At 41.2% G+C, this 15,478-nt stretch overlaps 1 protein-coding gene across 1 annotated transcript in view; it reads left to right on the forward strand.

Moving 5' to 3' along the window:
• Positions 1-954: 954 nt before the first annotated feature.
• LOC110501906 (heparan-sulfate 6-O-sulfotransferase 3-B) overlaps positions 955-15,478 on the forward strand; it is a 141,539-nt gene continuing 127,015 nt past the window's right edge. The window contains exon 1 of the mRNA XM_021579763.3: positions 955-2,293. Coding sequence (XP_021435438.3) covers positions 1,755-2,293 — 539 coding nt within the window. The 5' untranslated portion in view covers positions 955-1,754. The remainder of the gene's footprint in view (positions 2,294-15,478) is intronic.

The raw sequence follows: 15,478 nt of genomic DNA on the forward strand, positions 1-15,478 counted from the left end.
CCACCCCTCCCATTCCATCTTCCCACAGGAGCTCAAGGTTGGGACCAGTGACCACGCACCGTAAAGCACGAGCTTGCTGTCCATTGTCACTTCTAAGCCTTAATACCAACAACATCCGTCTGATATTGGTTTGAAATCAGATGTTCACGTGTACAACAGCACAGCCAACCATTATGAGGTTAAGCAGTTGCTGTGTGTGAAGTAGGCCTATTTAAAAATCATTTTGACTTGGAACTAGGCTGAATTTGGTTAATATTAAGTCCCCTATAGTTAGCCCACATAATGTGATTCCTGAAACAAAATAAGTAGACTGCAATATACATATAGTCTATTTGGATAGAGAGATTCTAAAACATAGGCTGTAACACAGCAAATAACACGATTCACCAACAATGTCCTGTAGGCTATAGGCTATTTTTTCCACAAAGTGTTCTTCGTGGGAATGAATCATCCTCACTACCGATTGTCAGAACCATGAGTCAACAACTTATAGTAGACTCCACGCATCAACAATTTGCAGTAGATTGCATGCGTCAACAATTTAGAAAAGCCTTTTGTATTGTTACGCGATACCTGGGATCTGTCCATGGTGCTTGAAGTCGAAAGTGATGATGGTTCATTCCCACGAATGGTGATCCTAAAAAATATATATATATATTTCACGTCTATATTTATTTTTTTCATGAATGTATTAATATCGTGCAAACTGTGTTTCAATAGCTTTTGGCTCTCATGCAACCATATGTCAATGCATGAAACCGGCTGCATGAAGTTTGTAGCCTACAGTATTTGGATTGGACTGGATACATTTTCCCACCTTCGATTGGCTGTCGTTTTTATTTTATTATTCTAACCATTGACTTTCGTAGAACATTTTCAACGTGCGTTTGGTTAAATGTTCTTAGTATAAAATCTACTATTTGCCCAGCACTAAACTCACATTCCGTTCTCATCGACTTTCGGTTGTCCAGTCACTTGTGTGTGCTGACTGATCCGTAAGAGCTGAATGCAGGCTATCTGTTCTACGACTACGAGATAAGATTATGAGCCCTTTCTCCTATGCTAGCCTATAGCCAAGGTAGCCTACAATATGTGTCCACATAAATCAATAGATAGGATATGACAACGAAGAGTGCGTAACATGATCACGGAGTCTTGGATACAGCATCTTCAAGTAGTAGCCTACAATATTTGAAACAAACTAAACCGCGCGATGTATGAGGACGTTTCAGGACCCATCCCATTGTAGTCGGAGCTGCAGTCACTTGCCTCATAAGGATAACGTCTGACGTTTCTCCAGTAACCTCCAGCCTACATGCATGTTTGTGGTGCTGAATTTAAACAGACGGGGATTGTTTCGCGAGACGTAAATTGTCATTTTGTGGGATCAGAATGAAACATTTTGAATGGCTCGTTTCCACTTAAAATTCAAGTACGAGGGACGTTAGTATGCAGCACCGTCTGTGAAGTTCGGACAACCAACAAGGGATATGTAACCGAAATATGACATGTTTTTTGTTTGTTGCAAACCTGCCTTGTTTTAAATTATCTGCGTTGATGAATATGAATGCCGTATCCTTAAAACATTAAGGTAGGCTACATGCTTAGACCAGAATACGCTTTTTGATAGGTCTTGCCCATCAACATGTGGCACTTTGAAGGTCCGTAGACATTATTATGATGAATCAAGAAGCAACTACTGAAAGGATAATGTGTAATAATTCACACTAATATGAAAACACCTTATTGTTATAATGGATGAGAAATCCAATAAGCTGATCTTAGTTCCTATTTTAGCTATTATTTTTGTAATGATAGGCTATCAATATATCTGTCCAGCTGGCAGCAATTCTTGCCACTTTAATACTGGTGAAAAATTGAGAGGGGCCAGTCTACTTTCTACCCAATATCGGACAAACGAAGACTTTTACACAGAACTGGAGGATGACAGCCCACCGAAATTGCCGTCAAAATTCAACTTTACTGAACGAGACCTTCAGCGGCACGTGGATTTCAATATCAAAGGAGACGATGTGATAGTGTTTTTACACATTCAAAAGACTGGTGGAACCACGTTTGGAAGGCACTTAGTTAGGAATATTCGTTTGGAGCAGCCATGCGACTGTAAGTCAGGGCAGAAGAAATGTACATGCCACCGACCAGGCAAAGACGAGTCCTGGCTGTTCTCTCGGTTCTCTACGGGCTGGAGCTGTGGTTTGCATGCCGACTGGACAGAGCTCACCAACTGTGTACCTGTCATAATGGACAAGAAGAAAGCTCAAAAGAACAAAAGGTACTGTATAACATTCTATGTGATCCGTGTGTTTCTCTGTGTGTGTGTGTGTGTGTGTGTGTGTGTGTGTGTGTGTGTGTGTGTGTGTGTGTGTGTGTATACACATTTTTACTATACTCGAGAAATACCTTTACATTGACAATCACACTTTCAGTAGCATTGCCTTCAAGAGAAAAAGTGTTTCTACTTCTGCAGTTGCAGCAGAGCGTACTTACAGTTAAACGGTGAACTTCGAGACTATGAGCTGTAATGCAAAACAGATATTTTAAGTTACCTGAAACAACACTGAGTTGTTGGTGATGCTTTACAGGTCTCAGGGATAGAGACATCCAAATCAAATCCAAATGATACTTTATTGGTCACATACACATGGTTAGCAGATGATAATGCGAGTGTAGCGAAATTATGTCATTCTAGGTCCCACAGTGCAGCAATATCTAACAAGTAATCTAACAATTTCCCAACTACCTAATACACACAAATCTAAAGGTATGGAATAAGAATATGTACATATAAATATATGGATGAGCGATGGCCGAGCAGCATAGGCAAGATGCGATAGATCAGTGGTCACCAACCTTTTCTGAGTCAAGATCACTTTTGCAGTCGAAAAGCAAGCTGAGATCTACTGTTCAATTTTTTTTTTTTTTTTTACATTAACCTCACACAAACAGTTTTGTAGGAATAAGGTTTGGGCGGTAGGTTTAATACATTGTCACAGCATATTGGTTATATGATTGGCCTGACAATATTGTTAATCAGACCATGTTATATTTCAAAACTCGAGCTTTGATAACAAACTAGATCGGTTGGTTTAGCACTTGTGAGGCACTGTGGAGCATGAATTGAAATGATTAGCTTTTTTCTTTTACTGGACTGATACTACCTGCATCTAATGGTCAACGAGGTCAAATCATGATGTCAGTGATCTTCAGGTCGAAAAGTTGGTGCGACCGCTGCAATAGATGGTATAAGATACAGTATATACAGTATATACATATGAGATGAGTAATGTAAGATATGTAAACATGATTAAAGTGGCATTATTTAAAGTGACTAGTGATCCATGTATTAAAGTGGCCAATGATGTGAGTCTATGTAGGCAGCAGCCTCTCTGAGTTAGTGATTGCTTATTAACAGTCTGATGGCATTGAGATGGAAGCTGTTTTTCCAGTCTCTCGGTCTCAGCTTTGGTGCACCTGTACTGACCTCACCTACTGAATAGTAGTGGGGTGAACAGGAAGTGGCTCGGCTGGTTGTTGTCCTTGATGATCTTTTTGGCCTTCTGTGACATCGGGTGCTGTAGGTGACCTGGAGGGCAGGTAGTTTGTCCCCGGTGATGCGTTGTGCAGACCGCACCACCCTCTGGAGCGCCGCTGTGGTGCCTTCTTCACCACACTGTCGGTGTGGGTGGACCATTTCAGTTTGTCTGTGATGTGTACGCAGATTAAGTGACATTTTTCCACCTTCTCCACTATGTCCCGTCGATGTGGATAGGGGGGTGCTCTGTTGTTTCCTAAAGTTCACCATCATGTCCTTTGTTTTGTTGACAATGAGTGAGAGGTTGTTTTTCTGACATCACACTCTGAGTGCCCTCACCTCCTCCCTGTAGGCTGTCGTTGTTTGGGAATCAAGCCCACTACTATTGTGTCGTCTGCAAACTTGATGATTGAGTTGGAGGCGTGCATGGCCACGCAGTCATGGGTGAGTACAGGAGTGGGCTGAGCCTGCACCCTTGTGGGCCCCAGTGTTGAGGATCAGCGAAGTGGAGATGTTGTTTCCTACCTTCACCACCTGGGGGTGGCCCATCAGAAAGTCCAGGACCCAATTGCACAGGGCGGGGTTGAGACCCAGGGCCTCAAGCTTAATGTTGAGCTTGGAGGGTACTATGGTGTTGAATGCTGAGCTGTAGTCAATTAATAGCATTCTCACATAGGTATTCTAGATGGCGCCGACAGAGATAGTCGCCTCGCTTCAAGTCCTTTGGAAACAATGCAGTATTTATTTTATTTTTTATGCATTATTGCTTACTTTTTATTGTTACCCCAGGAAATCTTAAGTCTTATTACATTCAGCCAGTAAGAACTATTGGATATAAGAGCGACTTCAACTTACTAACATTACGACCAGGAATACGACTTTCCCGAAGCGGATCCTCTGTTTGGACCACCACCCAGGACAATGGACCTAATCCCAGAAGCCGACCCAAAACAACAGAGCTGCAGAAGAGGCAGACGGAGCGGCCTCCTGGTCAGGCTCCGTAGACATGCACATCGCCCACCGCTCCCGAGAATACTACTCGCCAATGTCCAGTCTCTTGACAACAAGGTAGATTAAATTCGAGCCTTCCAGAGAGACATCAGAGATTGAAACATTCTCTGTTTCACAGAATCATGGCTCTCTTGGGATATGTTGTCGGACTTCGTTTTTCCACCGTTCTTCTCCATGCATCGTGCCAACAAGAGATAAACACCTCTCTGGGAAGAGGAAGGGAGGGGTGTATGCTTCATGATTAATCACTCATGGTGTAATCATAACAAAATACAGGAACTCAAGTCCTTCTGCTCACCCGACCCAGAATTCCTTACAATCAAATGCTGGCCATATTACCTCCCAAGAGAATTCTCGTAAGTTATCGTCACAGCTGTGTGCATTCCCCCTAAGCAGACACCAAGACAGCCCTCAAGGAACTTCACTGGACTCTATATTAACTGGAAACCATATATCATGAGGCTGCATTTATTGTAGCTGGGAATTTTAACAAAGCAAATTTCAGAACAAGGCTACCTAAATTCTATCAGCATATTGATTGCACAACTGGCGGTGGTAATACACTCGATCACTGCTACTCTAACTTCTGCAATGCATACAAAGCCCTCCCCACCCTCCAAATCCGACCACAACGCTATCTTGCTCCTACTATCTTAAAGGCAGAAACTCAAACAGGATGTACCAGTGACGAGAACCATTCAACACTAGTCTGACCAATCGGAATCCACGCTTCAAGATTTTTTCTATCATGCGGACTGGGATATGTTCCGGTTAGCCTCAGAGAACAACATCGATCTGTACGCTGATTCGGTGAGTAAGTTTATGAAGAAGTGCTTTGGAGATGTTGTACCCGCTGTGACTATTAGAACCTATCCTAACCAGAAATCATGGATGGCTGGCAGCATTCGCTGAAAACTGAAAGTGCGAACCATCGCTTTTAACCATGGAAAGAGGTCTGAGAATATGGCTGAATATAAACAGTACAGTTTTTCCCTCCGCAAGGCAATCAAACAAGCGAAATGCCAGTACAGGGACAAAGAGTCACAATTCAACGGCTCAGACACGAGACATATTTGGCAGGGTCTACAGAAAATAACAGACTAAAAAGAAAACCAGCCAGTTCATGGACACCTACGTCACGCTTCTAGACAAACTAAACACCTTCTTTGGCCACTTTGAGGATAATACAGTGCCACCTTCGCAGTCCGCTAACAAGGACCCCCCCGTGTATTTGACCAAGACCATTTGATTTGATTCCTCTTGTCCAGATGGGATAGGGCAGTGTGCAGTGTGATGGCGATGGTGGACCAGTTAACCGGGAGATTTTAAATGCAGCTAGTGGCAACTCTCTGCACAGAGAGATAGTGCTGCAGAAGACAGTGGATGGATGTGATAGAAACCTAAAATATCATAAAAGTTTGGTTACAGTGATGAGTTGTGTCAGGCGGAGTGGAATGTGTAAGTCTATAAGGTGTTACCAATTAAATGGGCATCTCTGCAATAACAATTAACTGAACCATAAAATGTTGCCACTGCTAGGAATTGGCGATGCTTGCTATATGCCCAGAAGTGTTAAGTAAGTGCTTTCTGTTTGATCTGCTTGTCACTTTCCCTTGAACTCGCCTGGAAACATCACAGGGTACAAGGTAAGGAAGGGTGGGAAAAGTCACATGAAGTTCATCCGTCTTTAGTGTGAAGAGGATTCTCTCTCCTTCACCACTATGAAAAGATAGTATGGACATTGATGTAGAACATAAGGGATGTTGGCCAGTCACAAGGTTCAGAGCTTCCCTGGAGGATTCTGAACGCAGCTCTGTTTCCTCAGAAACATTTCCACCACTATCGACCTCTTGAGCTGTAGTGAACACACACAAACTGCCGTTTACACTTCTGGCTTGTCTTCAGCCAAGCCTTTCAAATCGACATCTACAGTGTAGCCTATTCATTTCGCAATTCGTGTTCAAACATGATGTGGTCAGTGTATACACAATAGAGAAACTCTTCGATTTTATATATATATTTTTTTTTTTCAGGGGGTGGATTACAGGAGGGTTATTCAAGAGGACTGTCTGAAAGGCATGCCAGTTCATAGTGTGGGTTGTGTGAGTTTTACCCTTTTGTCTGGTATCTGTTTCTGTGCAAACGCTCTCTATAATCTTCAAGTCAACCATGTAATCTCTAATCTAATCCATTATAGCTTCCTTTTAAGAATTGTGCCTCCACTGCTCACTGTCTGTGGCATGAATGGTAATGTGTCCTCCAGACCTGATGTTGATTTTCTTAAACAGTTCAGGGAAAATCTCACTTTAGAATTTCGTATTATTTTAACTCATTCCCAAATAATGTTGTTGACTAATCCTAAACTCGTATTTGTGGCCTAAGCATAAATTGGAGAAAAAAAAACACTTAAAAAACCCCAACCTCAAAAACTTGTATCTCAAACAAACCGTTTAAAAAATACTTGCTATTTCCTCACACATTACCAGTCAAATGTTTTAGAACACCTACTCGTTCTATGGTTTTTCTTAATTTTTTACTATTTTCTCGATTGTAGATTAATAGTGAAGGCATCAAAACTATTAAATAACACATATGGAGCCCTGTAGTAACCAAAAAAGTGTTAAACAAATCGAAATATGTGTTATATTTGACATTCTTCAAAGTAGCCACGCTTTGTCTTGATGACAGCTTTGCACACTCTTGGCATTCTCTCAACCAGCTTCATGAGGAATGCTTTTCCAACAGTCTTGAAGGAGTTCCCACATATGCTGGGCACTTGTTGGCTGCTTTTCCTTCACTCTGTGGTCCAACTCATCCCAAACCATCTCAATTGGGTTGCGGTTGGGTGATTGTGGGGGCCAAGTCATCTGATGCAGCACTCCATCACTCTCCTTCTTAGTTAAATAGCCCTTACACAACTTGGAGGTGTGTTTTGGTCATTGTCCTGTTAAAAACAATTGATAGGCCCACTGAGCGCAAACCAGATGGGATGGCATATCGCTGTAGAATGCTGTGGTAGCCATGCTGGTTAAGTAAGTGTGGCTTGAATTCTAAATAAATCCCAGACGATGTCACTAGCAAAGCACCCCCTCACCATCACACTTCCTCCTCCATGCTTAACGGTGGGAACCACACATGCAGAGATGCAAATGCGTTCACCTACTCTGCGTCTCACAAAGACATGGAGGTTGGAACCAAAAATCTCAAATTTGGACCCATCAGACCAAAGAACAGATTTCCACCGGTCTAATGTCCATTGCTCGTGTTTTTTGGCCCAAATAAGTCTCTTATTCTCATTGGTGTCCTTTAGTAGTGGTTTCTTTGAAGCAATTCGACCATGAAGGCCTGATTCACGCAGTCGCCTCTGAACAATTGATGTTTAGATGTGTCTATTACTTGAACTCTGTGAAGCATTTATTTGGGCTGCAATTTCTGATGCTGGTAACTCTAATGAACTTATTCTCTGCAGCAGAGGTAACTCTGGGTCTTCCTTTCCTTTGGCGATCCTCATGAAAGCCAGTTGCATCGTGACGCTTAATGGTTTTTGCGACTGGACTTGAAGAAAGTTTCAAAGTTCAAAGTTCTTGGCATTTTCCGCATTGACTGACCTTCATGTCTTAAAGTAATGATGACTGATGTTTCTCTTTCCTTATTTGAGCTGTTCTTGCCATAATATGGGATTGGTCTTTTATCAAATAGGGCTATCTTCTGTATACCACCTCTACCTTGTCACATCACAACTGATTATCTCAAACGCATTAACCTCTCTGGGATATGTGGGACGCTAGCGTCCCACCTGGCCAAAAGTCAGGGAAAATGCAGAGAGCCAAATTCAAATAAATTACTATAAAAATAGAACTTTCATTAAATCACACATGCCAAATTAGAGCTACACTTGTTGTGAATCCAGCCAACATGTCAGATTTCAAAAAGGCTTTTCGGCGAAAGCAAACGATGCTATTATCTGAGGATAGCCCCATAGTAAACAGAGAGAGAAAGCATATTTCAACCCTGCAGGCGCGACACAAAACGCATAAATAAAAATATAATTCATGCCTTACCTTTGACGAGTTACTTGTGTTGGCACTCCAATATGCCCCATAAACATCACAAATGGTCCTTTTGTTCGATTAATTCCGTCAATATATATCCAAAACGTCCATTTATTTGGCGCGTTTGATCCAGAAAAAAGCTGGTTCCAACTTGCTCATTTTGTGACTACAAAATATCTCAAAAGTTACCTGTAAACTTTGCCAAAACATTTCAAACTACTTTTGTAATACAACTTTCGGTATTTTTTGATGTAAATTATCAATAAAATTAAAGGCGGGATGATCTGTGTTCAATACAGGAAGAAAACAAACTGAAGCATGCTTTCTGGTCACGCACCTCTATCTAACAGTACACTTCAAGTGACCCTCGTTCAAGATGGCCTTACTTCTTCATTACACAAAGGAACCTCAACCAATTTCTAAAGACTGTTGACATCCAGTGGAAGCGATAGAAATCTGGATTCCCAATGAAAACACATTGAAAAGAGAGTGACCTCAAAAAAGAAATCTGAATGGTTTGTCCTCGGGGTTTCGCCTGCTAATAAGTTCTGTTATACTCACAGACATGATTCAAACAGTTTTAGAAACTTCAGAGTGTTTTCTATCCAAATCTACTAATAATATGCATATCTTATCTTCTGGGGATGAGTAGCAGACAGTTGAATTTGGGCATGCATTTCATCCGGACGTGAATATACTGCACCCTTTCACCAAGAAGTTAAGAAGGAAAGAAATTCCAAAAATGTACTTTTAACAAGGCACACCTGTTAATTGAATTGCATTCCAGGTGACTACCTCATGAACATGGTTGAGAGAATGCCAAGCGTGTGCAAAGCTGTCATCAAGGCAAAGGGTGGCTACTTTGAATCATCTCAAAAATAAAGTATATTTTGAATTGTTTAACACTTTTGATTTCATATGTGTTATGTGTTATTTCATAGGTATGATGTCTTCCCTATTATTCTGCAATGTAGAAAATAGCAAAATAAAGAAAAACCTTTGAATGAGTTGGTGTGTCCAAGCTTTTGATTGCTACTGTATATATACACATACAAAAGTATCTGGACACCGCTTTCAATTAGTGAATTCAGCTTTTTCAGCCACACACGTAGGAAGTGGTACTCGTTAAGCAAGCAACGCGACATCCGTTGACATCCGTTGACAACGTGACATCCGTTATACATATTTGTCCACTTTAGAATCTTATGGATTGGCTACAGTGTTTTGAATAACTATTGAATTGTACAGGAAGACCATAACAATATGTACCGAATCATTCTCCAAAGCATTGAAAACACCTTCTGCTGTCTTCCTGAGATTGACCTCTCCGGTCCTCTGTCATCGGATGACCTTCTGCAGGAGGCAGGCCTTTGTCTGCTAGACACAGAATGCACTCCGTCTTAATTACCAGGGCTGCTCATCTGATCTGAGGTGTGAAGATTAAAAGTACCAACACATATGGCCCCGGAGCCTCAACAATAACATGGGAAGAAGGAAACCCAACTAAAGCCTTTTCATGCACCAAACAAATACTCAGAATTTGGGTTGCGAAGGGTCGGGAACATTCCACTAAATTTCCATGGGAAAGTTAATTTAGCTTAAATTCCTCAAAAAAGTTATAAGCTAACAGTAAACCTTTTTTTTGTGGGATACACAAAAGGTAATTCTACTGTAAGTCTTGTGGCGTGTTTTGGTTAAACTATCCCCAATTCAATGGAATTTCAACCCTCTGCATGCACAGTGCATTCTTCCATCACATGTGCAGTGCACACTTCCATCACATCAGCTGATTTTCAAGATCTTGCACACTAATGAGATGCTATTGAGCCCACACTACTACCCTGTCTGAGCCAAGGACTACATGCTTTCTGGTAAGTTTTGATTCAAAACTGGGTGGGGTTAATTTATTTTATATGACATACATAATTTTTTGTTAACTAGTAAATAGTAGCCTACAGCGAAGTGTGTTTAAATAATTTTGAACTTGTTAACAATTTCTGCTAGTTAGTTATGGCTACCATGTGGGTTTTAGCTTGTTTGAGCCTGCTAACTGTTTAATTAAAAAAAAAATATATATATATATATATATATATATATATATATATATATATTACAATGGATTTGTTTAATCTAACTGCTTAACTATTTATCTTTACAATAAATTGTATTTATTTATTTATTACTCATTTTTTTCTAATCTTTACAGGAAAATGCCACAGGCACTATCTGATGTGTGGAGACATTTCACTGCAGCTAATGTAGAAGGAAAAGCTGTGTACATTTGCAAATACTGTGTCAAATCATATGTGAAGAAGGCAACAAAGTTGCAGAATCATCTGGCCAAGTGCATAAAGTTCCCTCGGCGCTCACAACAAGCAACCTCTGACAAAAGTCTGTCTACTTCTATATTTGAGGTGAAATTGATAAATCAGATACCTTATCAATAGCAACAGCTCATGGTCCTCCTGGAATCAGAAGTTTTTTTTTGACTCAACAGAGGAACGAGGTCAGAGAAATGCTGATGAATGTCTTGCTTGAGCTGTGTATGCAACTGGTTCACCTCTGATGCTCACAGGCAATGTGTATTGGAAGAGATTTCCCTGCATGCACACCTCCAACCAGACATGCTTTATCTACTCATTTGCTGGATGCAGAGTTCAACAAAGTTCAAGTGAATGTCAAGCAAATCATAGAGAAAGCAGATTGTATTGCAATCATTTCTGATGGATGGTTGAATGTTCGTGGGCAAGGAATAAATAACTACATCATTGGGATGGAGATGCAATATGTCAGTCGTGCCACCTGATGTAAGGGACTTTGTGGATCAGAGGCTCTTTCCCATGTTGCCTCTATCATCCTCCAAATCCCACCAACATCAGCCGCCTCAGAGCGCAACTGGTCCTTGTTTGGGAACACACACACCAAAGCACGGAACAGGCTGACCAATACAAGGGTTGAAAAATTGGTGGCTATCCGGGCAAATTGTAGGCTTTTTGAGATTGACAACGAGCCATCCTCAACAATGTTGGAAAGTGACAGTGAAGATGCGGCCTCAGTCTGATGTTCAAGAGGTGGCCATTGAGGAGGTCCAGGGAGAAGACATGGAAGCCTGAGAGGAAGACAACCATAGCTTTAGTTTGTAGACTATCATTTTACAGATGTATGTTGAAAATGTTTTTGGGAGATGCGATGGATCATTGGGGATCATTCAATGTTCCCTTTCTTTTGTTGTTCAGTGAAATCATCCTATGTGAAGCGTCAACTCATTTAATTAAAGTTAAATTTGTAACTAAATAGTTTTAAAAACGATTCTATTGGAAGGTTTTAATCATTTGCAATTATGTCTACTTATGATAAGATCATGTTTATGTTTCTGTCTCCAATATGATTTGGTAAATATATCCAATGCAAAAAACATCTAAATGGTATTAATATTCATTTGCATATATTTCCGTTAATTCCCATATATTCCCTTTAATTCCCACGGAAAGTTTCCACCTCTGAATATTCCCCGAAATGTGCAACCCTACTCAGAATCATATTTTTCAAGGAACTTGAAGAGACTTCACATCATTACATTATCGCTCTCCGAACAGTGCCAGATGGTGTTCTATTCAGCTGGAATGGAGCATGGTGTGATTTTCACACACCACCCCTGAAAGCTGAGAGTGTGTGAGCGCAAGGTGCTCCAGTCACCTTAGTTACTAACCAGAGAGTGAGTGAGAGTGGGAGAGTGAGAGCGAAACAGAGAGTGAGAGAGAAAGTGAGAGTGAGGGAGAGAAACAGAGAGAAACAGAGTGAGAGAGAGAAACAGAGAGAGAGAGAGAGAGAGAGAGAGAGAGAGAAACAGAGAGTGAGGGAGAAAGAGTGAGAGAAACAGAGAAAGAGAGTGAGAGAGAGAAACAAAGAAAAATGGAGTGAGAGAGAAAGAGTGTGAGAGAGATTGACAGAGAAACAGAGAGAGAAACAGAAAGAAACAAAGAGAGAGAGAGAGAGATAAACAGAGAGAGAAACAGCGAGAAACAGAGAAAGAGAGATTGAAAAACAGAGAGAGAGAGAAACAAAGAGAAATGGAGTGAGAGAGAAAGAGTGTGAGAGAGAGATTGACAGAGAAACAGAAAGAAACAAAGAGAGAGAGAGAGAAACAGAGAGAGAAACAGCGAGAAACAGAGAAAGAGATTGAAAAACAGAGAGAGAGAGAAACAGCGAGAGAAACAGCGAGAAACAGAGAGAAACAGAGAAAGAGAGATTGAAAAACAGAGAGAGAGAGAAACAGCGAGAGAAACAGCGAGAAACAGAGAGAGAAACAGCGAGAAACAGAGAAAGAGAGAGAGAGAAACAGCGAGAAACAGAGAAAGAGAGAAAAACAGAGAGAGAGAGAAACAGAAAGAAACAAAGAGAGAGAAACAGCAAGAAACAGAGAGAGAAAGTGAGAAACAGAGAAAGAGAGAGAGAGAAACAGAGAGAGAGAGAAACAGAAAGAAACAAAAAGAGAGAAACAGCGAAAAACAGAGAGAGAAAGTGAGGAACAGAGAAAGAGAGAGAGAGAAACAGAGAAAGAGAGAAACAAAAGGGTGACTGTTTCTTCCACTGCTACTGATTACCCAGCAGTCTCTCTGTCCTTGCTTAGATTATTGACAACATTGCTGCAAACTTTGGCGAAATGGCAAATCAAAGCCCCGCTCTGCCAGATGACTTTGTCATGCAAAGTAACAAGGTTCATGCAGTCTCATTGATTTACCAAATGAATACAAAGTTAATTATGGTCTTTAATGATTGTTTTCATCTCATTTGATGGAATGACATTCAATGTTTGACTTTGTCAGCATCTTCATTGGCTTGTTGCAGCCTGCAGTTGTTACACACAACTATAAATGTCAGCAAGAACCATTCATTTTAAAATGAAAAACTCTGTTTAGCAGTCGTCTTGACATTTAACAAATCACTGGTATAGCTTTGGAAAAATAAGTAGATTGACTTTCTATATCCCCATCTTAAATCTGCTTAAGATTAAATTATTACAGTGTTGGTACATTTGATATTAGCTACAGAGCTTCTTCTCATCTGTTCTCTTTTTAAAGTTTTCACATGTGATTGAGCTTAAATTTCACATGTATAACATTTAGAGTTCACATTTGCACCTCGTATACTGTATATAGCATCTTTTCACCTCATGTGGAATTGCAAGTTCACATTTGAAAGACATTAACATGTGAAAATCATATTTGCAGTTTCACATCTAAAACAATTCCACATAAATCCACGTGTAAATCTCACTTTCCCATGTGGAATTGCAAGTTCACATGATTGGTTAAAATGGTGTTATTCTCCTCACATGAAAATAAATTGCTGTAGGAAGGTTTCCACATGTCTAATTGCAATGGCTGTAATGCCATTCTGTAAAATTAAAAGTTTTTTTAGCCTAGCTGAGTATAATAATTCAAGTGTGTTAAAAATAAAAATGTCTTATTTCTGTGCCATTCACTCCACTATTACTGTAGTCGTCCATGGTGTTGCATTGATACACATGTATTACTTAACACTACCACTAGGCGAGGCATTCGGAATGTTACAGCTGCAGGCGCATGCCTCTCTTCTCCGCACGTTGGTCCGTGACTGTTGGAAGTAGTCTGGTGAAAAGAACAGAGAAGCTAGCTCTCAGTGTTTCCTTTTTTTTAAATCCTGTTTTACGGTTTATACGCGTGGTTACGTATTCAAAAGATAACATGTTTAAGTAAAACTGGGTTGAGTTTTCTGGTCATTTTGAGTGAGTGAAAAAACAAGTGAGATTGTCCCAGAGTAGCCAAGTAGCTAGCTAGCTCAGTTTTGTACGCAAGTCAATGAGAAAATGTATAACGGGAAATAAACGTGTGCGCCTGTGTGGGTATGAACAGTGTGTGTTAGTACAGTTGAGCTCCATGGTGCGTACAGCATGGTGATAAATGCGCCTGCATTTCCCCTCAACAATTTAGAAAATAATAGATTCACAACCTCACCATTTCCAGGACAATCAGAGTAATGAGCAACCTGCAGCATCAGTAATGGTCTGTTATTATTCACATGGCACAGCGATGACATGCTTCTGCCCCACTCCTGGCTGAATAATACACCACATCATATTTTATTAATTGTAGCCAATGCAGAGAGGCCTGCAATTACTGATTACACCTTACCACTTAGATCAGATCACCCAGCCATGTCTGCCTGCCCCCACCTGTCCCAGGTATCACTGAGCCATGTCTGGCAGCCTGTCCCTGGTATCACCCAGTCAAGTCTGCCTGCCTCCCCCTGTCCCCGGTATCACCCAGTCATGTCTGCCTGCCTCCCCTTGTCCCCGGTATCACCCAGTCATGTCTGCCTGCCTCCCCCTGTCCCCAGTATCACCCAGTCATGTCTGCCTGTCTCCCCCTGTCCCCGGTATCACCCAGTCATGTCTGCCTGTCTCCCCCTGTCCCCGGTATCACCCAGTCATGTCTGCCTGTCTCCCCCTGTCCCCGGTATCACCCAGTCATGTCTGCCTGCCTTCACTTGTCCCCCAGTGCCTGGGCCTTAGCTAGTTAGTCTTAGACATCTCCCAGCATTTTGACATGTGGGTGGGGATGGACTGTCAGGATGAAGTCGTGTTGTAGCGATACAGTAGGTTGTGTTTTTTTAAATACTACACAGTACTGTGACCTAACTTCCTGCCCAAACGGTGGTCGTTGGCCAGTGTGTTACTAATGCTCTGTCACTGAGGTAGAGCTAACCCAAATGTACTGTCGTCTCTCGTGCACATGATCAAAGCCAGGAAAACATGGTTTGTCATTAACATATTGGCAGATTAGTAAAGGCAAGAAAACATGGTTGACCATTAACATATTGG

Source organism: Oncorhynchus mykiss, chromosome 22 (genome assembly GCF_057628025.1).
Source record: "Oncorhynchus mykiss isolate SJ-2025 chromosome 22, ASM5762802v1, whole genome shotgun sequence".
NCBI classification, from domain to species: Eukaryota; Metazoa; Chordata; class Actinopteri; order Salmoniformes; family Salmonidae; genus Oncorhynchus; species Oncorhynchus mykiss.